At 39.5% G+C, this 16,414-nt stretch overlaps 2 protein-coding genes across 3 annotated transcripts; one reads left to right on the top strand and one right to left on the bottom strand.

The window, feature by feature from the left end:
- Window positions 1-759: 759 nt before the first annotated feature.
- On the top strand, window positions 760-3,386 carry LOC117451292 (ATP synthase subunit f, mitochondrial-like). The gene is made up of 4 exons (XM_034089519.1): window positions 760-842; window positions 1,812-1,919; window positions 3,043-3,159; window positions 3,265-3,386. The coding sequence occupies exons 1-4, from the start codon at window positions 827-829 to the stop codon at window positions 3,291-3,293; spliced, it is 270 nt and encodes an 89-aa protein (XP_033945410.1). The 5' UTR covers window positions 760-826; the 3' UTR covers window positions 3,294-3,386.
- A 799-nt stretch (window positions 3,387-4,185) lies between these two features.
- cpsf4 (cleavage and polyadenylation specific factor 4) lies at window positions 4,186-13,057 on the bottom strand. Of its 2 annotated transcripts, none has more exons than XM_034089515.2 (8): window positions 12,612-13,057; window positions 12,430-12,480; window positions 10,899-11,051; window positions 10,684-10,779; window positions 9,375-9,468; window positions 9,194-9,260; window positions 7,356-7,523; window positions 4,186-4,799 (listed from the first exon to the last, which is right to left on the bottom strand). In XM_034089515.2, the coding sequence occupies exons 1-8, from the start codon at window positions 12,712-12,714 to the stop codon at window positions 4,731-4,733; spliced, it is 801 nt and encodes a 266-aa protein (XP_033945406.1). In that variant the 5' UTR covers window positions 12,715-13,057; the 3' UTR covers window positions 4,186-4,730. The 2 variants fall into 2 exon arrangements, with proteins under 2 accessions (XP_033945406.1, XP_033945407.1); XM_034089516.2 differs by having other exon boundaries at window positions 12,577-12,622.
- Window positions 13,058-16,414: the final 3,357 nt, after the last annotated feature.

Consider the following 16,414-nt stretch of genomic DNA (forward strand, 5'->3'; position numbering starts at 1 on the left):
GGTCAGAATTACAAAATGCAAAGGATCATCTCACACTTTGTGAAAAGGAAAACACCTGTAAGTTAAGTCAACTTTTTCAAATGCTTTTGTGATATCGCACTTTTTTTTAATGTAAAACTTATTTGAGTTATTTTGGTATGTCTTTTATCTCCTAAAAAACTTTGAGAGCAGCGAAGAGTTTAATTAGTGGTTTGTGAATACCAACTTGGCCATTAAAGCTGATCTTCATTTGGATTTATATAAACGAGGGTACAGCTAAATGACAAAACACATTTCAGTATAATGCAATACAAGTCATCACCTTTATATCCAAAGTAAAGTTTCATTAACGACTCGCTAAACGCTGCTTATGGGATTTATTGCACGACTGCAAAAGTTCAACACAATATATGGGAAATAATATTTTCTAATTAATGTCATTAGAATTGTATTCGACATTCATAATCTAATTTTGCTGCGATAAAAATAAATAAAGTAGGAAAGTCAGCAAAAAACTAAAAGCTATTAACATTTTGGGACCACGATCCCAGTTTTTCATTAAAGATGTATTTATTTAGTAAACTCATGCCATGATACTCTATTTTTATTTCATGATATATTGCTCTTTAATCCCTTCATTCATCTATATCAACAAACGTATCTTTTTTATTTGTAATATTTGTATTTATTTGAACAAATGTCGGCTTTGGATTTTGACTTCTGGTTTCATCTCTTCTGCTGCCCTCCAGCGGTTTGAATAAAGAACTACACATTCTCCCATAATGCACTTCCTCGCTTTTTTTACCCACAATCCCCCGCTGCCTGCAAACCCTTCGCACCAGTGAAGATGGCGGATAGAGCAGGTAAAACATCGTGTCCTCTGCTTTAAAATATGTTAAATATCTCCATAATGTGATTTTGTCTTAGTAAATGTTTATATTTTATCAAACTGTGTGTGTTTTATGGTCTGTCTGACCGTTAATGGATACATTTTAAGGGTTTTGTCTGACTGTAGGCCGCTGAATCCTTTAAGTCACGTCAAGGACTTTGCTTGTCATTGCTCGTTTTCTGCTTTTAAAATACATGTAGGAGTCTCTTTTTGACAATTAACTGTCATGCTAAGCTTTAAACATGACTGTGACTTTGTGCAAAGCTGTCATAATTAAGTTGTCTTTGCATACGTATGTTATGTAACCGTTTCTTTCTGCTAGCTTGCACTGTAGCCTTCAAACTCAGTGCCTGTTACCAATAACTTTGATATTGAATTCGGTTTATTTTAACCCTGAAACACAAACTATTCCTTAATAACTAAGTAGTACGAATTTGCTTTCCAATGGGGTTTGAACGGTCTGCCATAATACTTAATTCATAGTAACGTTAGCATTCATGTCATCCGTTGCAGGTTGACCTTTCTAGCTGCATTAATCTTTTAATTTGATTGCGGGGTTTTTTCAAAGAGAGAAAAACTTTATTGATCCCCAGGGGTAAATTAGGTTATATTTGACCTTTATTTTTATTTTCTGAATTTTACAGAAAGTAGAATAAAGTGCTGCAGCAATGCATTGGTACATCAGTGGAAAATACACTTTAGGACAAAGGTGAAAGGAGTTGCATACAATACATAAAAACAACAAGCATATAGTGCTTAACCTTCTAGTTAAGATGAAAGGGAAGAAGTTAATCTATTTGTATTGAAGAACACCTCCACTGAGTGTTATATGTGAATCAGTGTTTTTGCTTTTATTTATTTCTTGAAGTTGATATATTTGTATATGACCTCTGTAAGAAGACTTAAATAACTCCCGGTCTTTGCTCTCTCCACTTGTCACCAGTTCCCGTTATTGAGAAGCGTCTGATGGAGGTGAAGCTGGGAGAGATTGGGACGTGGGTCGGAGGTCGCGACTTCACCCCCAACGGGATGTTCTCTTCCGTCCGCAAGGGTGAGGAAATCTGCTCTGACTTTCTGTCTTGAAAGGAGGAGCTGTCACAAAAGGTCAATTACAAAAAAAGGGTGCAGATCCCATTTAGATGAGAAGAGATTTGATAGAGAAGCTGCAGCAACCATTGAGTTTAAAATCAAAACGGTGGCAGAATGAAGCGAGTGTAACAGAAAAGATTTAGATACAGAAACCTCCTTTATCAAATGATCAAGATGCAGTGGGAAAACCAACCTGATCAAAGATTGTAGCACGTTTTTTTTTTTTTTTTAATGTAAGCGGTTTCAGCAGTTCATTTGACAAGAAATCAAAAGTCCTATTAAACAAATTTGATCTTAAATATCATACCTGGTTTAAGGTTATTCAGCGAGCAGAAATTATGCCTTTCTTTTAAGGCTGCTCGATTATGGCAAAAATCATAATCTCGATTATTTGGGTCAATAATTGATATCACGATTATCAAAAACTAAATGGATTATTATCCATTTAGTTTGAAAACATCCATTTATTTAAAAAAAACTTTTTAACAGTTGATTACCCTGAACTTTAAGTATAATTCAACTGAAAAACCAATAATAAAAAAAAATAATAATAATCGTTTTATTTCAATTATGTTGTTTTCATAATCGTTGCAAGCCAACATCGTAATTGCGACTAAAATAGGATTAATTGAGCAGCCCTACTTTCTTTCTTATCAACATGCACATTTCCCCCAAATTGTTCCATGCTGTGACCTAGCAACCTAGCAGGTCGTCATGTCAGTGTCTTGCATGTCATTCACAAAACATCCTGAGAGTAGTTCCCAAGACAATCCTTAATATATATATATAAGGTGCATTTTCACCCCTCATTTGAATACTCAATATTTCGTCCTACTCAGTTTGAATAATAAGTCATTTAAAAACGGCCTTAGACCCTGTCATCTCTCGGATAAATTCTGTCTTTCAAGCATCAATCATGTTGGTCAGTTTCTCAGCAGCTTTGTGAAAGCTTCTTGCCTCTAGCTTTTCCTCGTGTTTATTTACGTTCAAATCGATGCATGTTGTATTCAGGCCATGAAGAGCTTTATAGTTTGAGGATGAAATGTGAATGTTCTGTCCTCATGCAGTTTGTGTTTCACTCCCAGGCTATGAAAGATACCTCAACAAGTACATCTACGTGAAGAAGGGAGGCATCGGTGGTCTTTCCATGGTGCTGGCTGGCTACGTGCTGCTCAGCTACGTGTGGAGTTTCGATCACATCAGTAAGAAGGCTGTCCTTGTTTTTTAGGACAGGTAATATCACTTTCCAATCATCCACAAAAACACCTTTTAACACTTAAACCTCTTTCCTCCATCTTTTCTTCCAGAACACGACCGCATGAGAAAGTACCATTAAGCTCCTCCCATCAGACCTCCAGGAGCTTCTGTTCCCCGGCTCTCCATGTTGAATATGTGACTGTTGTGACCAATAAATCTATACTAAAATGTACTGTTGGATATCATGTGGTTGTGTGAGTTTAGTTTCCATTAAGTAAACAGTGAGAACTCTCAACTATCAGAAAGTGTATGCAAATATAATCGATACAAAAAACATTTATTTGTACAGATGAATCTGTTTCCACTGTCAAAACTTAAATTTGAATGTTGTGTATTAAGAAGTAACACTAGGCCTCTACACACACACACACAACTGGTAGATACTAATTTCCAGGATACCCATGTATGGTATAACACTTTTAAAGATGTCATGGCCATTTCTACTGATCATAATTCCATTGATGAGGTCTACTAGAATAGATTTATGGTGCAATGTTCCAACTTCCAAACTCACATTGGTTTCTCAAACAGCATCTCTGTAAAGTATGTGTATTCACTCTGTCCTAAACGGCTTGTTGGAGCTCCAGTGGCCGTCTGCGAGACACAGCGAAGCTCAGCCCGAAACGCACCCGCAGCCTGGCTGGGAGTTTGTGTGTGTGCTCAGGCTGAGTTCCGCGCTGTCTCGCTGACCCCACACTAGTGAGCCAGCTCCGCAACGTCCCGCCGAGTGTGTGAGGAAGTCCGGATTGGTCCAAACGCAACGGCTCCGGACATCACTATACCCAAGAAGTAAACAATGGAAAAAGAGAAATCTCCAACGAGGCGTTCAGGGGCAGCATCTTTTCTGTGTTGGAGTTTTACTCGCTACAGGGTGCACTTTGAGGGTTCGTGACTGCAGACCGTTTACATGCAGAAAAAGCTTCAGAACACAAGGGGACGGGTGATGACCAGAAAAGCGAGACATGGGACCTTTAAGTGTGTAATTTGTGGTAAACAGGTCATTTAGTTTGTTCTGAGAAAATCGAAAGCATTACCGGGTGGTTTTGGGCTCGAACAGAGTATACACATCATGAATTTACATTCTACTGGCATTTATCACTTTTTTTTTTATTGCATTTACACTGTCGGACAAATGTACTACAAGAATCAGAATAGAAAGACAGTTATGGTGTCACTGATGCAGTCACATGACCCAGGGGAGACTGGAGAAACAGCAGCGCTGTTGGATCCTGGGTGTCACATCTATTTAAATATTGTACAGTACAAACGTAGAAAACTCTGAAGACTGACACATTCAAAACCACAGCCACAGATTGTGACCTCTTCTCTTTCTTGTATCCACAAAGAATAGAAACAGTAGCCATGTTTATCTGCCGATGTCCATATAAGTCATCATGAAGGGACACACTACAGCGGCAGTCAAAGTCTTTAAGTTCAGCCTGAAGAGCAGACGGGTTGGGGGGGGGCTTCTTCTCTTCTGCTGCTCACATTGTGGGGGGTGGGGGGGGTCCGGGGGTTACTGTCCACTCAGGAAGGCGAGGTGTCCTTTAGTGCATTTGTTGGCATAGTGGCCCTTCTCACCGCACTATCGACAGAGGACAGGAAAACACAACATGAATGGCTCTTAATCAGAAGCAGATGTTAGAAAAAGCACCTTTTTGCTTTCTTGCCTGGAGTTATTATTTGAAAAGAAAACAATGCCTCTCGTGCCTGTACAGTCTATCTGTAGCTGGAGCCAGTTAGCGTAGCTTAGCACAACAACTGAAAATACCAAAACCTGATAAAACAAGGTCAATAACCTGTTTTATGTAATTTACTTTCTGAGTGAGTGAAGTGTTAAAACAGAGTTTGCAGGTAAACACTGGCTTACTGAATGCATTATGGTTACAATTTGGACTGCGCAATCTGTACAAAATAACTAATTAGGATTATTGTGTGAGTACCCTAGCAGCACAGTTTTGAACAGACAAGCTCCAGTATGTTCAAAACTGTGCTGCTAGGGTCCTCGCACATACAAAGCCGTGGCAGCACATCCCTCCCACCCTCATCCACCTCCACTGGCTGCCGGTCAAGTCCCGCATAACTTACAAAGTCCTCTTCCTCACCTACAAGTCCCTCTGTGCCCATGCCCCCCAGTACTTATCGGACCTCCTTCGCCCACATGCCCCCCCGGAACCTGCGGTCTTCAGACTCTGGCCTGCTTACCACCCCCCGCACCAACCTGCGAACCTTCGGGGACAGAGCCTTCAGTGTGGCAGCCCCCACCCTCTGCGGAGATCCTCAACATCCCCACGCTTGACGCCTTCAAAAGGGCCCTCAAGTCCCATCGGTTTGTTAAGGCCAATGGCCCCTAATCTATTTGTTGTTTTGTCTGTCTGACTGGTTGTCTGACTGCCTTTTGTTTTTGTTATGTTTGTTTCTACTCCAGAGGCCTGTCCTACGAAGCTGGTTCAACCTGGATATGTTTGAGTTAGCCGGTTGGCCTAATCCAAAACATACGCGCTCTCGCTAAACGGTCCTACGACGCGGGTTATCAAGTGGATCGCTCAAGCCAGCCGTGTCCTATCTCGTGAGGTGCGCGTTCACATGAAAGGGGTGGTATCTGGATCATTCGACCAATCACAAACATGGAGAAGCGCACTGACAGCGCAGCGTCATACTTCCTGAATGAGAAGTCAACTATAATATTAGACATATGAAGAAGTTAAACTTTAAACATCCATGACTTAAACACTTGATCCAGGATCAAAGCCACATAGCTGCACCTGCAAGGTGAATACTGCTGGTAACAGAAAAAGTGTTTGAATGCGTACATTAACAGGTTTATGATATCACTGCCCGTCTAAGACACGAGTCGAGTGGATCTGACTTCAATTACATTTGTCTCGAGTGTTTCGTCAACTTAATGTGTTGCTTAAAATAATACTTCTGCATCCAGTCTGTGACACTGTGAGTGTTGCACGGCCAGATACGGCTCAGCTGACTCAGATAAGGAGATATATGATACATTATGAAGTGATATGCCGCGGACTGTACTTAATGTACTCTGATCCGGTTACTTATGTTGTGTCCGATATGTAAGTAAGCTTTCTTAACGCTAATATTATAATAGTCAGATTGCTCTGAAGATGGAGGTGATATTCTATTAATGTTCACGTTCACACAGTCGGTGATTTTTGCCGGCCGTCTTTCCTGCAACGGCAGCTTTTCTGTATTTCCTTTCTCCTGTAATATGACTTGATCGCTTTAAACTCCGCACACTGAGCTCTGATTGGTCAGCAGGCAGTGCTTTCACTGAGTTGAGCTCTTAGCCTGCAACCTAACCTGCTCCAGGGCAGGTTAGCCGCTCAGCATAAGTTACCATGCCCGCTAAAAAGAGAACCAGCGTCGTAGGACCGGAAAGCCAGAGGTTTCCCTGAAGTTAGCCGGCTAAGCGAAAATCCGGCTTCGAAGTACAGGCCTCTGTTCTTCTTTGTAAAGCGACCTTGGGTCTCATGAAAGGCGCTATATAAATCCAAGTTATTATTATTATTATTATTGTATGTATAAATATGATGCCATTTTTAAATGATTCTCGATATTGGAGGATTTAATAATTTCTGCATCATTCATAGATATTATCTTTTAAATTAAAATATATAACATGTATATAAACAAGAAAGCATAGAATATATTTCCCCAAACTACAGCTTTACCATATTATACTTAAATCTGTTTTACGGCGAAATTCACATAATAATAATACACTTTATTTATATAGCACCTTTCATGCTCGACGCAGTATGACAACAAATCACAATAACAAATGAGGAACATAATTAAAATATGTAAAAACAATAAAACATGAACAGTGATACTACTAAAAATGATAAGCCAAATTAAAAAGATAGGTCTTTAATTTACTTTGAATTTGAGGTTGCTGTTCTAAGATCAAATGGGAGGCTGTTCCACAGTTTGGGGCGATATCAAAACCGAAAGCAGCCTCTCCAGTTTTCTTGTAATGCACTCTAGGTACTTTTAAAAGTGAAACATTGGAGGATCTAAGTGTCCTTGCTGGTTGATAAAAAGAGAGACAGTCACTTAAATATGTTGGGGTAAGATTATGTAAAGCCTTGTAAATCATTAAAAGCACATGACTCACCTTGTAGCAGGTGACCTGGTCCAGGGGCCGGGGCCCTCTGTTGCCCCCCATGTGGTTCTGATGATGAGGAGGAGGACCCATCGGCATGTGGTTCTGCGGGCGCATGCTGGGACTGGAGTTGGTCAGCTGGATGAGAGAGAGCGACGAGCGGCCGATGGTGGGAACCGGCTGCAGCAGGAAACACAGAGAGAGACATGGTTTTTACTCTTCAGCAGAGGTGGGAAGTAGTGGAGTACAAATACTTCGTTCCTGTACTTATGTATATTTTTCTGGTATCAGTACACGACTTTTTCCTTTTACTTCTCACATGTTGAACACAAATACCTGTACTTTCTACTTCTTACATGTTGAACCCAAATACCTGTACTTTCCACTTCTTACATGTTGAACTCAAATACCTGTACTTTCTACTTCTCACATGTTGAACCCAAATACCTGTACTTTCTACTTCTTACATGTTGAACTCAAATACCTGTACTTTCTACTTCTTACATGTTGAACTCAAATACCTGTACTTTCTACTTCTCACATGTTGAACCCAAATACCTGTACTTTCTACTTCTTACATGTTGAACACAAATACCTGTACTTTCTACTTCTTACATGATGAACACAAATATCTGTACTTTCTACTTCTTACATGTTTAACACAAATACCTGTACTTTCTACTTCTTACATTTTGAACACAAATACCTGTACTTTCTACTTCTTACATGTTGAACACAAATACCTGTACTTTCTACTTCTCACATGTTGAACCCAAATACCTGTACTTTCTACTTCTTACATGTTGAACACAAATACCTGTACTTTCTACTTCTTACATGATGAACACAAATATCTGTACTTTCTACTTCTTACATGTTTAACACAAATACCTGTACTTTCTACTTCTTACATTTTGAACACAAATACCTGTACTTTCTACTTCTTACATGTTGAACACAAATACCTGTACTTTCTACTTCTTACATGTTGAACACAAATACCTGTACTTTCTACTTCTTACATGATGAACACAAATACCTGTACTTTCTACTTCTTACATGTTGAACTCAAATACCTGTACTTTCTACTTCTTACATGTTGAACCCAAATACCTGTACTTTCTACTTCTCACATGTTGAACTCAAATACCTGTACTTTCTACTTCTTACATGTTGAACTCAAATACCTGTACTTTCTACTTCTTACATGTTGAACCCAAATACCTGTACTTTCTACTTCTTACATGTTGAACTCAAATACCTGTACTTTCTACTTCTTACACGTTGAACCCAAATACCTGTACTTTCTACTTCTTACACGTTGAACCCAAATACCTGTACTTTCTACTTCTCTCATTTCCCAAACAGCTGGTTCCTTTAGTCTGAATGTGTGTTTGGTGCGTGGTCATTATTCTTTAGAGTCACTGCGTGCCTATTGGTTGGAACACGATCCGTGTATCCATCACTTCCTGGTCTTCTCTAAAGAAGAGGGACCAATGGAAACGTTGCCATGTTGCCGTTGTTCAGCATGGAAACATTCATTAGCTAACAATGACATCATTGTTCTATTAATATAAAGGGAGGTCAGGTACTCTTTAAAACAGCTGCTAGTTATGGGTACTTTTTACTGAAGTACACTTCAAAGTCTCTTTACTTTGACTTGAGTAAAGAAGTTTAGTCAGTACTTCTACTTTCACCAGAGTATTTTTAAACACGAGTATCTGTACTTCTACGTGAGTAAAGGATGTGTGTACTTTTGCCATCTCTGCTCAGCAGGTAAATAACAGAGCAGTATAAAGATGTGAGGGCTTCAGCAGGGGGGTTTTGGGGTATTTGTGGTAGTAACTTACCTTTGCCTGGTTTTGCATTTGCAGAGGAGGCTGTTCATTGGCTCCCATTGGCAACTCAAAACGAGGGCTGTAGGAAAACATCTCACTGTTAGATCTACATTACAAAACCAATCTACAACAGGTGATAAGTGTTCACTTTTTTTTTTAATCTGTATGAAACAAATATAGAAAGGTTACGTACTGCATGAATTTACAGGATTTCCCCTCCGGACAGAAGCCCACCAGGTAATTCATACAGATCACTCTTCTTGTGTGTCTGTGTCTGCAGTCAGGACCTGAGACCGGGAGAAAGAAAACAAACAACAACCTTTAATTCATTTATATTAGAAAAGTATCTGGGGATATTGACTTAGTCTCTCTAAAAAGTGAATTAGTATTTTTAAATAATGAAAAACGTTCGAAAAACATTTAGAAACTTTCCCAAAATAATTCTATAGTTTCAAAATAGAGAGGCGAAGTCCCGCCCATCTACCCCATGGGACCTTATTTCGGAAAAATTATGTATTGAAGTCAATGGAGAGAGAAAAGTTATCTTTCGATCCCGTTTGAATTGTGCCATGAATTACATATGATGTTTGTCAATCTTAAAAAATTAATTCCATGTCAAAAAAGTCACAGTTTGCCGTAAAACTGATGAAATATAAGAGTATGAAAAATACGCAACTCGAAAGACTACAAATCCCAGAGTTCCGGTCCCGCATGGCTCTTACGGAACCGACTAACTCCCCTTGTGTGTGTGTGCAGCTCTCAACGTGCCCAGACTTGGAGTGATTTTCACCTCTTTTAATACTTTCCGCCTCATTCTGAGAGAAAGAGGTGAAAAGTGCCAATGTGATGGCCATCTTGGTGTGTGGTGCGGGAAATGTAGTTCATTGAGCGGTTTCACACAAAACAAAGTGTAACTTCACAGTTTTACGACACATTTATTTATTTTTTGACTTGCAAAATTATCTTTTAAATTGACAAACATCATGTGTGTAATTCGTGGCACAATTAAAACGGGATCAAAAGATAATCTTTCTCTCCATTGACTTCAATACATAATTTTTCCGAAATAAGGTCCCATGGGGCTCCCCGGAAAGGGAGGGACTTCGCCTCTCGATAAGTATCTATATAATGACTAAATACTTAGTGTTTCAACATTATATTTTTTTTTTGGAAGAAATGTCCTACTATGTCAACAACAAAAATAACTTTGTTTCTTAAAATACTGATAAACTTATCAAAATAAGGAAGTAGTCAGTTCAAATAATGGTATAGGGTCAAAATAATGACGTAGCATCTAAAAAACTCTTTAAATAATGTTAACGTTTCACAGTAAAATTATTGTCTATATATTCTCAAATTAAAACCTAAAAAAAGGTTTGGTAACAATTTTTTGATTTGAAGAGAACGTTTTTCTTTTTCTGGCCTAAATGGGCTTCCATACAACTGTATATTTGGGGGTAAAACTATCAGTACTGCAGGGATGTTTTGTGAGCAGGTCGTACCGTGTTTGCAGAAGCCTCGGTCGTACCAGGGACAGTCTTTGATCTTGGACTCTGGGTCGATGTGCAGGAAGGGACACTCTTTGTTGCTACACTCTCCTGAAAGGGTCATCACAAGAATTATAAAACAGGGACAAATACACGCAATGATTTTATCAATTAGGAGCTGTTCAACAGTTATAATCTAATGTATTTTATATGACATCAAGTCAACTGACCAAATTTGGAGTAGAAGTAGCATTCGGGCATCTTGGTCATGTCGTATTCGTGGAGGAACTCGCACTGGTCTCCTTTCTTACACAGTCCTCTGAGCCAGTGCTTACACACCACCGTCTTCTCTCCGCTGATGTGACGGAACGGACACATCCCACCTGGCAGGGTAAACAAGTCAAAAATAGGACACAAAGGACGGCACAACTTTTCTGAATAAAAACTACAGGGCATCCAGTCTTGATGTTTGCTAATGAATGAATCACATAGAGGATATTATTGTGAAGCAGATTGTTGCTCCCATTAGATTGGTTTAAAAAAGGTAAGGACATTTTCAGCGGGTAATTTAATATGTTATCAATCACTTAGAGGAGGGGTGTCAAACTCAATTTCATCGCAGGCCACGTTATAATTATGGTTGCACTCAAAGGGTCGGAGTAACTTCAACACTATATAAATATACATAGATAAATATATACAATATATATATATATAAAATAATGTATTTTACAATATTTCCTCTGCATTGGATTATTATCGGATAGGGTAATAACTTCATAATTAACTACGTCTGAAAGCAGAAGTCTAGGGCAAATAATTGCAAGTCTCTTCAGTGTGCATCTCACAAAATAAGATGCATTGTGGGACATGTAGTTTATGGACTACGTGCTCCCGTAAATTGGCACGTAACCTTATAATAAACGTATTATAATCTTTGCAAGCTCTTGCGGGCCACATAAAATGAAGTGGCGGGCTGGATTTGGCCCCCGGGCCTTGAGTTTGAGACCCCTGACTTAGAGTGTATTAATTTCCATTTTCAAAATAATAACAGACAAAACACTTGATATTAACACTATACAATTAAACTGGAAGAATCTAAAGCATGTAGTGTACTGTAGAATGTATTTATTGTATTTGTGAACTGTGGATTTCCGCTCATATCTGAATACATACATTATCTGAGTACTTGTCCTTTTTTGAAAGGTTCTTATTAAATGTAAGGATTACAATGGCTGCATTATGGGAAGTGGATGCAAAACATAATCGGTACATCAAAAAAAATGTGTACAGATTAAGTTTCCACTGTCAACATAACTGACATTTGTCATGAATCCCTTTTTTTTGGTGAAAAACCCTGTGTAAAATGTGAATGTTGAGTATTCAGATCTAACACAAGGCCTCTACACAGACACAACTGGTAGATAAGAATTTCCAGGATACCTATTTATGGTATAACATTTTAAACAAGTGCAGTAGTAGTGTGTGGTGTACCAGTATTTTAGGTTATTTTGAAAGTAAATAGAAACCATTACAGGGTGGTTTTGGGCTCAAAAAGTGTATACACATCATGCATTTACAATGGCGGCATTATGGGAAATGTATCATCCAGTATTTTTGAAGGCTTACTAGTTCAAGAAGATAAAAGTCAGGATAACTCTAATGCTTCAGATTTGACCATCATGTTTTTAACCCATCTGTTGTCAATACCCACACTTTGATGGAAGTACAGTGTGTGATTGTTGTCATGTTGTGTTTTACCTTTCACACAAGCTGCTCTCATGAAGAACTCACACACAGCAGACCCGGATTCTGCAGAAACACACACACAGTATTATTACAACCTTAATAAATACATTAGACATAAAGCTAAGGTCAACAGTTGTCTATAGACTATAGTTCACCTACAGCGGCTAACTACCAGCTAGCATCCGAGCACTTACTATCCATGCCGGGGAAAGGCAGAGGCTGAGCCCCGAGCTGCTGCTGCATGGCCAGCTCTAGGTCAAACTTCAGGTGATCCACGGTGGCCAGGAGGTCCTGCATGTCTGCGAGTGTCTTTCGTGCTCTTCAAAGTAAGAAATATCCGTTTTCGGTTAGCTAGCTAGCGGTTGAGCTATCTAAGTAGCTTCTTCTCCAGTCAGCTAAAGTGGCTAACCGGGCTAGCTAGGCTAACCGATAAGGAAACAATAAGCGTGCTCCCTGATGAGGAACCAGAAAAGCTGCTGTGCTTTGGAGCTTTAATTGTCTGTTTTAGAGAAACCTGCACATGAGTCGGTCTGTTGCTTTTAGTTACAAACTGCTCATTCTCAACAGCAGAAGGATGGAAGGCGCGCGGCCTGACCTCTGACCTGACGGATTCAAGGCATCACTAAACGATCATCGAGTGGAGCTCACATCAAACTGTGGTGCCTTTTTACTGGCTTATAATAATATATCAATATGTTTTGGGAAGAAAAAAAATAACAAGCAATATAAATAAGGAAGAATTCCACCACCGTAGTTGGTTGACTTTTTTCACATTTATTGAATTATCAATGTCTACATTTAAATTCCAAATGCCACTTTCTGTCTGCATGCTGCCAGAAATAAACTTATAATAAACTATTTGTTTCCTAAAAGGAGAAATATATAGAGCCTCAGCCGGGAGGTTTCATGAAAGGGGTAAATTACAATTAGTGCACACAATTGAGTGATTTCTTGTATTAATTATGAAACAAATACAACACTTGATAATTGTATTGCATTATCTAGTACAGTGCTTCTCAAACTTGTTTCAGTAATGTACCCCCTTTGAAAAATGTTCTCAGCCAAGTACCCCCTGACCGACCCCGAAAATGTTTGATCGAAAAAGCCTATACACATAATTCCAATATAGTGATGTTCCCTCAGTGTGTGATGTATTAACTCTGTCATGCATGCATTACAACAAACTAAGGATATTTTCATTTTATGCATGAAAAAAAATAACATAACAACATTTTTAATCTGACTTTTCCAAGAAGTTTTTCAACTGAAGTAATATCTGTTTAACAAACCAATGAACAAAATGATATATTATGCAAAACTATAAAATACAATACACAAATTTGACATGTTTATATGAGGACCCCCTTGGTGGTTCTATGCATATTTTATATACAATTGTGTTTTCTATTTAACACTGTACTAAGATTATTTTTGTAATCATACATGGTATTTTTTAATGAACTTTTCATCGTTTTAAAAAAAAAATCTCACGTACCCCCTGCAGTACCCCAACGTACCCCTAGGGGTCCGCGTACCCCCATTTGAGAATCACTGATCTAGTACTTTCATACAATTGTATACAACAACTCATTTTATTCTTATATTTCATATTTGTATTTTGACCTTGGCAGGAGATTTGTAAGTAAGTAAGTAAGTAAAACTTTATTTATATTGTGTGGTGGAAGAACATTAAGGGGACAGTATTCACTGTGTTATAGAGTCAATCAATCAATCAATGTTTATTTATATAGCCCAATATCACAAATGTTACATTTGTCTCAGTGGTCTTCACAGTGTGTACAGAATATCAGTATGACAATACGACACCCTCTGTCCTTAGACCCTCACATCGTAGGCAGGGTGCGAACTGGAGGGGAGCAGGGGGAGCTATAGCTCCCCTAGTGGTGACATGAGCTCCCCTGGGAACATGGTTTGTGACATTTGGGGGGAGCTCTCTAAAATACTGATATGATGACAAAATAAATTTGGGCATGGTCTTTTTTTCAAAGGTGTAAAATAAGTGAAATAAAATTATATTTAGAGTTTATGATTCATGAAAAAAGTGTCACCTGCTTGCACGCTGCCCGCAGCTCCACCCACTACCCACTCACTCACAAGCTCGTTTAGTTTTAGCACTGCATGTTTACCAGGCATTGTTGCTGCTGCTGACATGTCGAAAAGAAAAAAACAATTTACCTTTGGCAATTTCTTTAAAAAGACGGCCAAACAACCTGATCAAGAAGACCAACCGAATGTAGCTGGTGGTAGCACATCGTACGTTGTGACTGCTGCTACAACAGAACCGAGAGAGGAGGGAGCTAACGTCAGTGCTAGTGCTAACTTGACAGCTAACGTTAACTTGGGGGCTGAAGAGACACAAGAAGACGAGCCGTTGTGTAGTGTGTGTGGCGTCGCGTCTCTCCAGGCAGTGAGAGGGTTGTGTTGTGCTATAGCTGTATTATTAATATTAATATTGTTCATGGTTGGTGCCGCTGGCTGCTCTTATCGCGTGTGTTCGGCTCTATGTAGGCTACAGCCATAATAGGCTATAGCCCATGTGAAACAATGTAGCCTGTTTTTGAGTCATTTTAAGTTGATTTAATTAAACAGTCAAACGTTACATTGGTGGTCCGTGGATTATTTATTATCAAGTTGATTGAAGTTTGCGTAGCCCATACATGCTCGGGAAATCTGTTGACATGAACATGATCCATCAGGACGTTTCATGTAAATGTAGACCTGTGGCACCACCCCGTGTGCAACAGATTTTCTCTTTATAATAGGCCTATGTCTGTGCTGTTGCTATTAATGCACGGATCAGCACCCCCCCCCCCCCCCGCAAAAAAAAAAAAAATCCCGGCTCCCCCGGAGTCCGTGGTATAGTTCGCACACTGATCGTAGGCCTACAAGGAAAAACTTCCGAAGAAAACCCACAGTTTAAAGGGAAAAATGGGAGAAACCTCAGGGAGAGCAACAGAGGAGGGATCCCTCTCCCAGGACGGACAAACGTGCAATAGATGCCGTGTGTAAATTGAAAAGATAACAACATAGGTAGTCCAAATGTTTGGAAATGCATGTGTGTATAATAGGAAGATGAATCCACGAGGATATCCATCCAGGACCGATGATCCAGGACCACAGCCACGACTCAAGATCCAGCGCTCGCGATCCAGGACACATGACCGCAGGATCATCCATGACTCCGGATCCCAGCGTATATAGACACCAAAAAGAAAGACATTTGGGGAAGCTGGGTTAATCGGAACATGAGAGTACACAGGTATAGACAGAGAGAAGGAAGAAGTAAGATGTCCCCCGACAAACTAAGCCTATATCAGCAAAACTAGGGGCTGAATCTAATCAGCCCTAACTATAAGCTTTATCAAAAAGGAAGGTCTTAAGCGCACTCTTAAAAACGGATAGGGTGTCTGCCGCCCGAACACAAACTGGAAGCTGATTCCACAAATGTGGAGCTTGATAGAGTGTGTTGCGCCACGGACCTGCTAGGTAGCGCACTTGTGGTTTATTATCATTCTAGCTTGAGTAGCATGTAATGAAGTTGTTCCTACCTTTCTGTGTAAACTAATGGAAAATAAAGTGTGGAGTTCCATACTCAACACGCTGCCTCCGACTCCCATTCATCGGCTCTACAATAGCACCCTTCTCAACACGAATGTACTGTATGCTTTACAGTATACAGTACACAATTCACAAGTATAAAATGTAGAATAAAAGGCATAAAACACAGCAGGTAAAACACAGGAAAAAACACCAATGAAAAACAGCTACAAGCCCCAAAGGCCCGTCGGAAAAGGAGAGTCTTTAGCTGCCTCTTAAAAATCTCGGCCCCCCTTAGTTTTTAGCCTGGTCCGGGGCACCTTGCTCAGAGGACCTCAGGGTCCGGGTTGTGCTGTGAGGGAGGATAAGGCCGTTGTGTATATTCTTTGTCGATTCAACACTATTTTACAATATTGTACAATAAATCACCTCTGGCTGT

The sequence above is a fragment of the Pseudochaenichthys georgianus genome, chromosome 8 (assembly GCF_902827115.2).
Source record: "Pseudochaenichthys georgianus chromosome 8, fPseGeo1.2, whole genome shotgun sequence".
Taxonomy (NCBI): Eukaryota; Metazoa; Chordata; class Actinopteri; order Perciformes; family Channichthyidae; genus Pseudochaenichthys; species Pseudochaenichthys georgianus.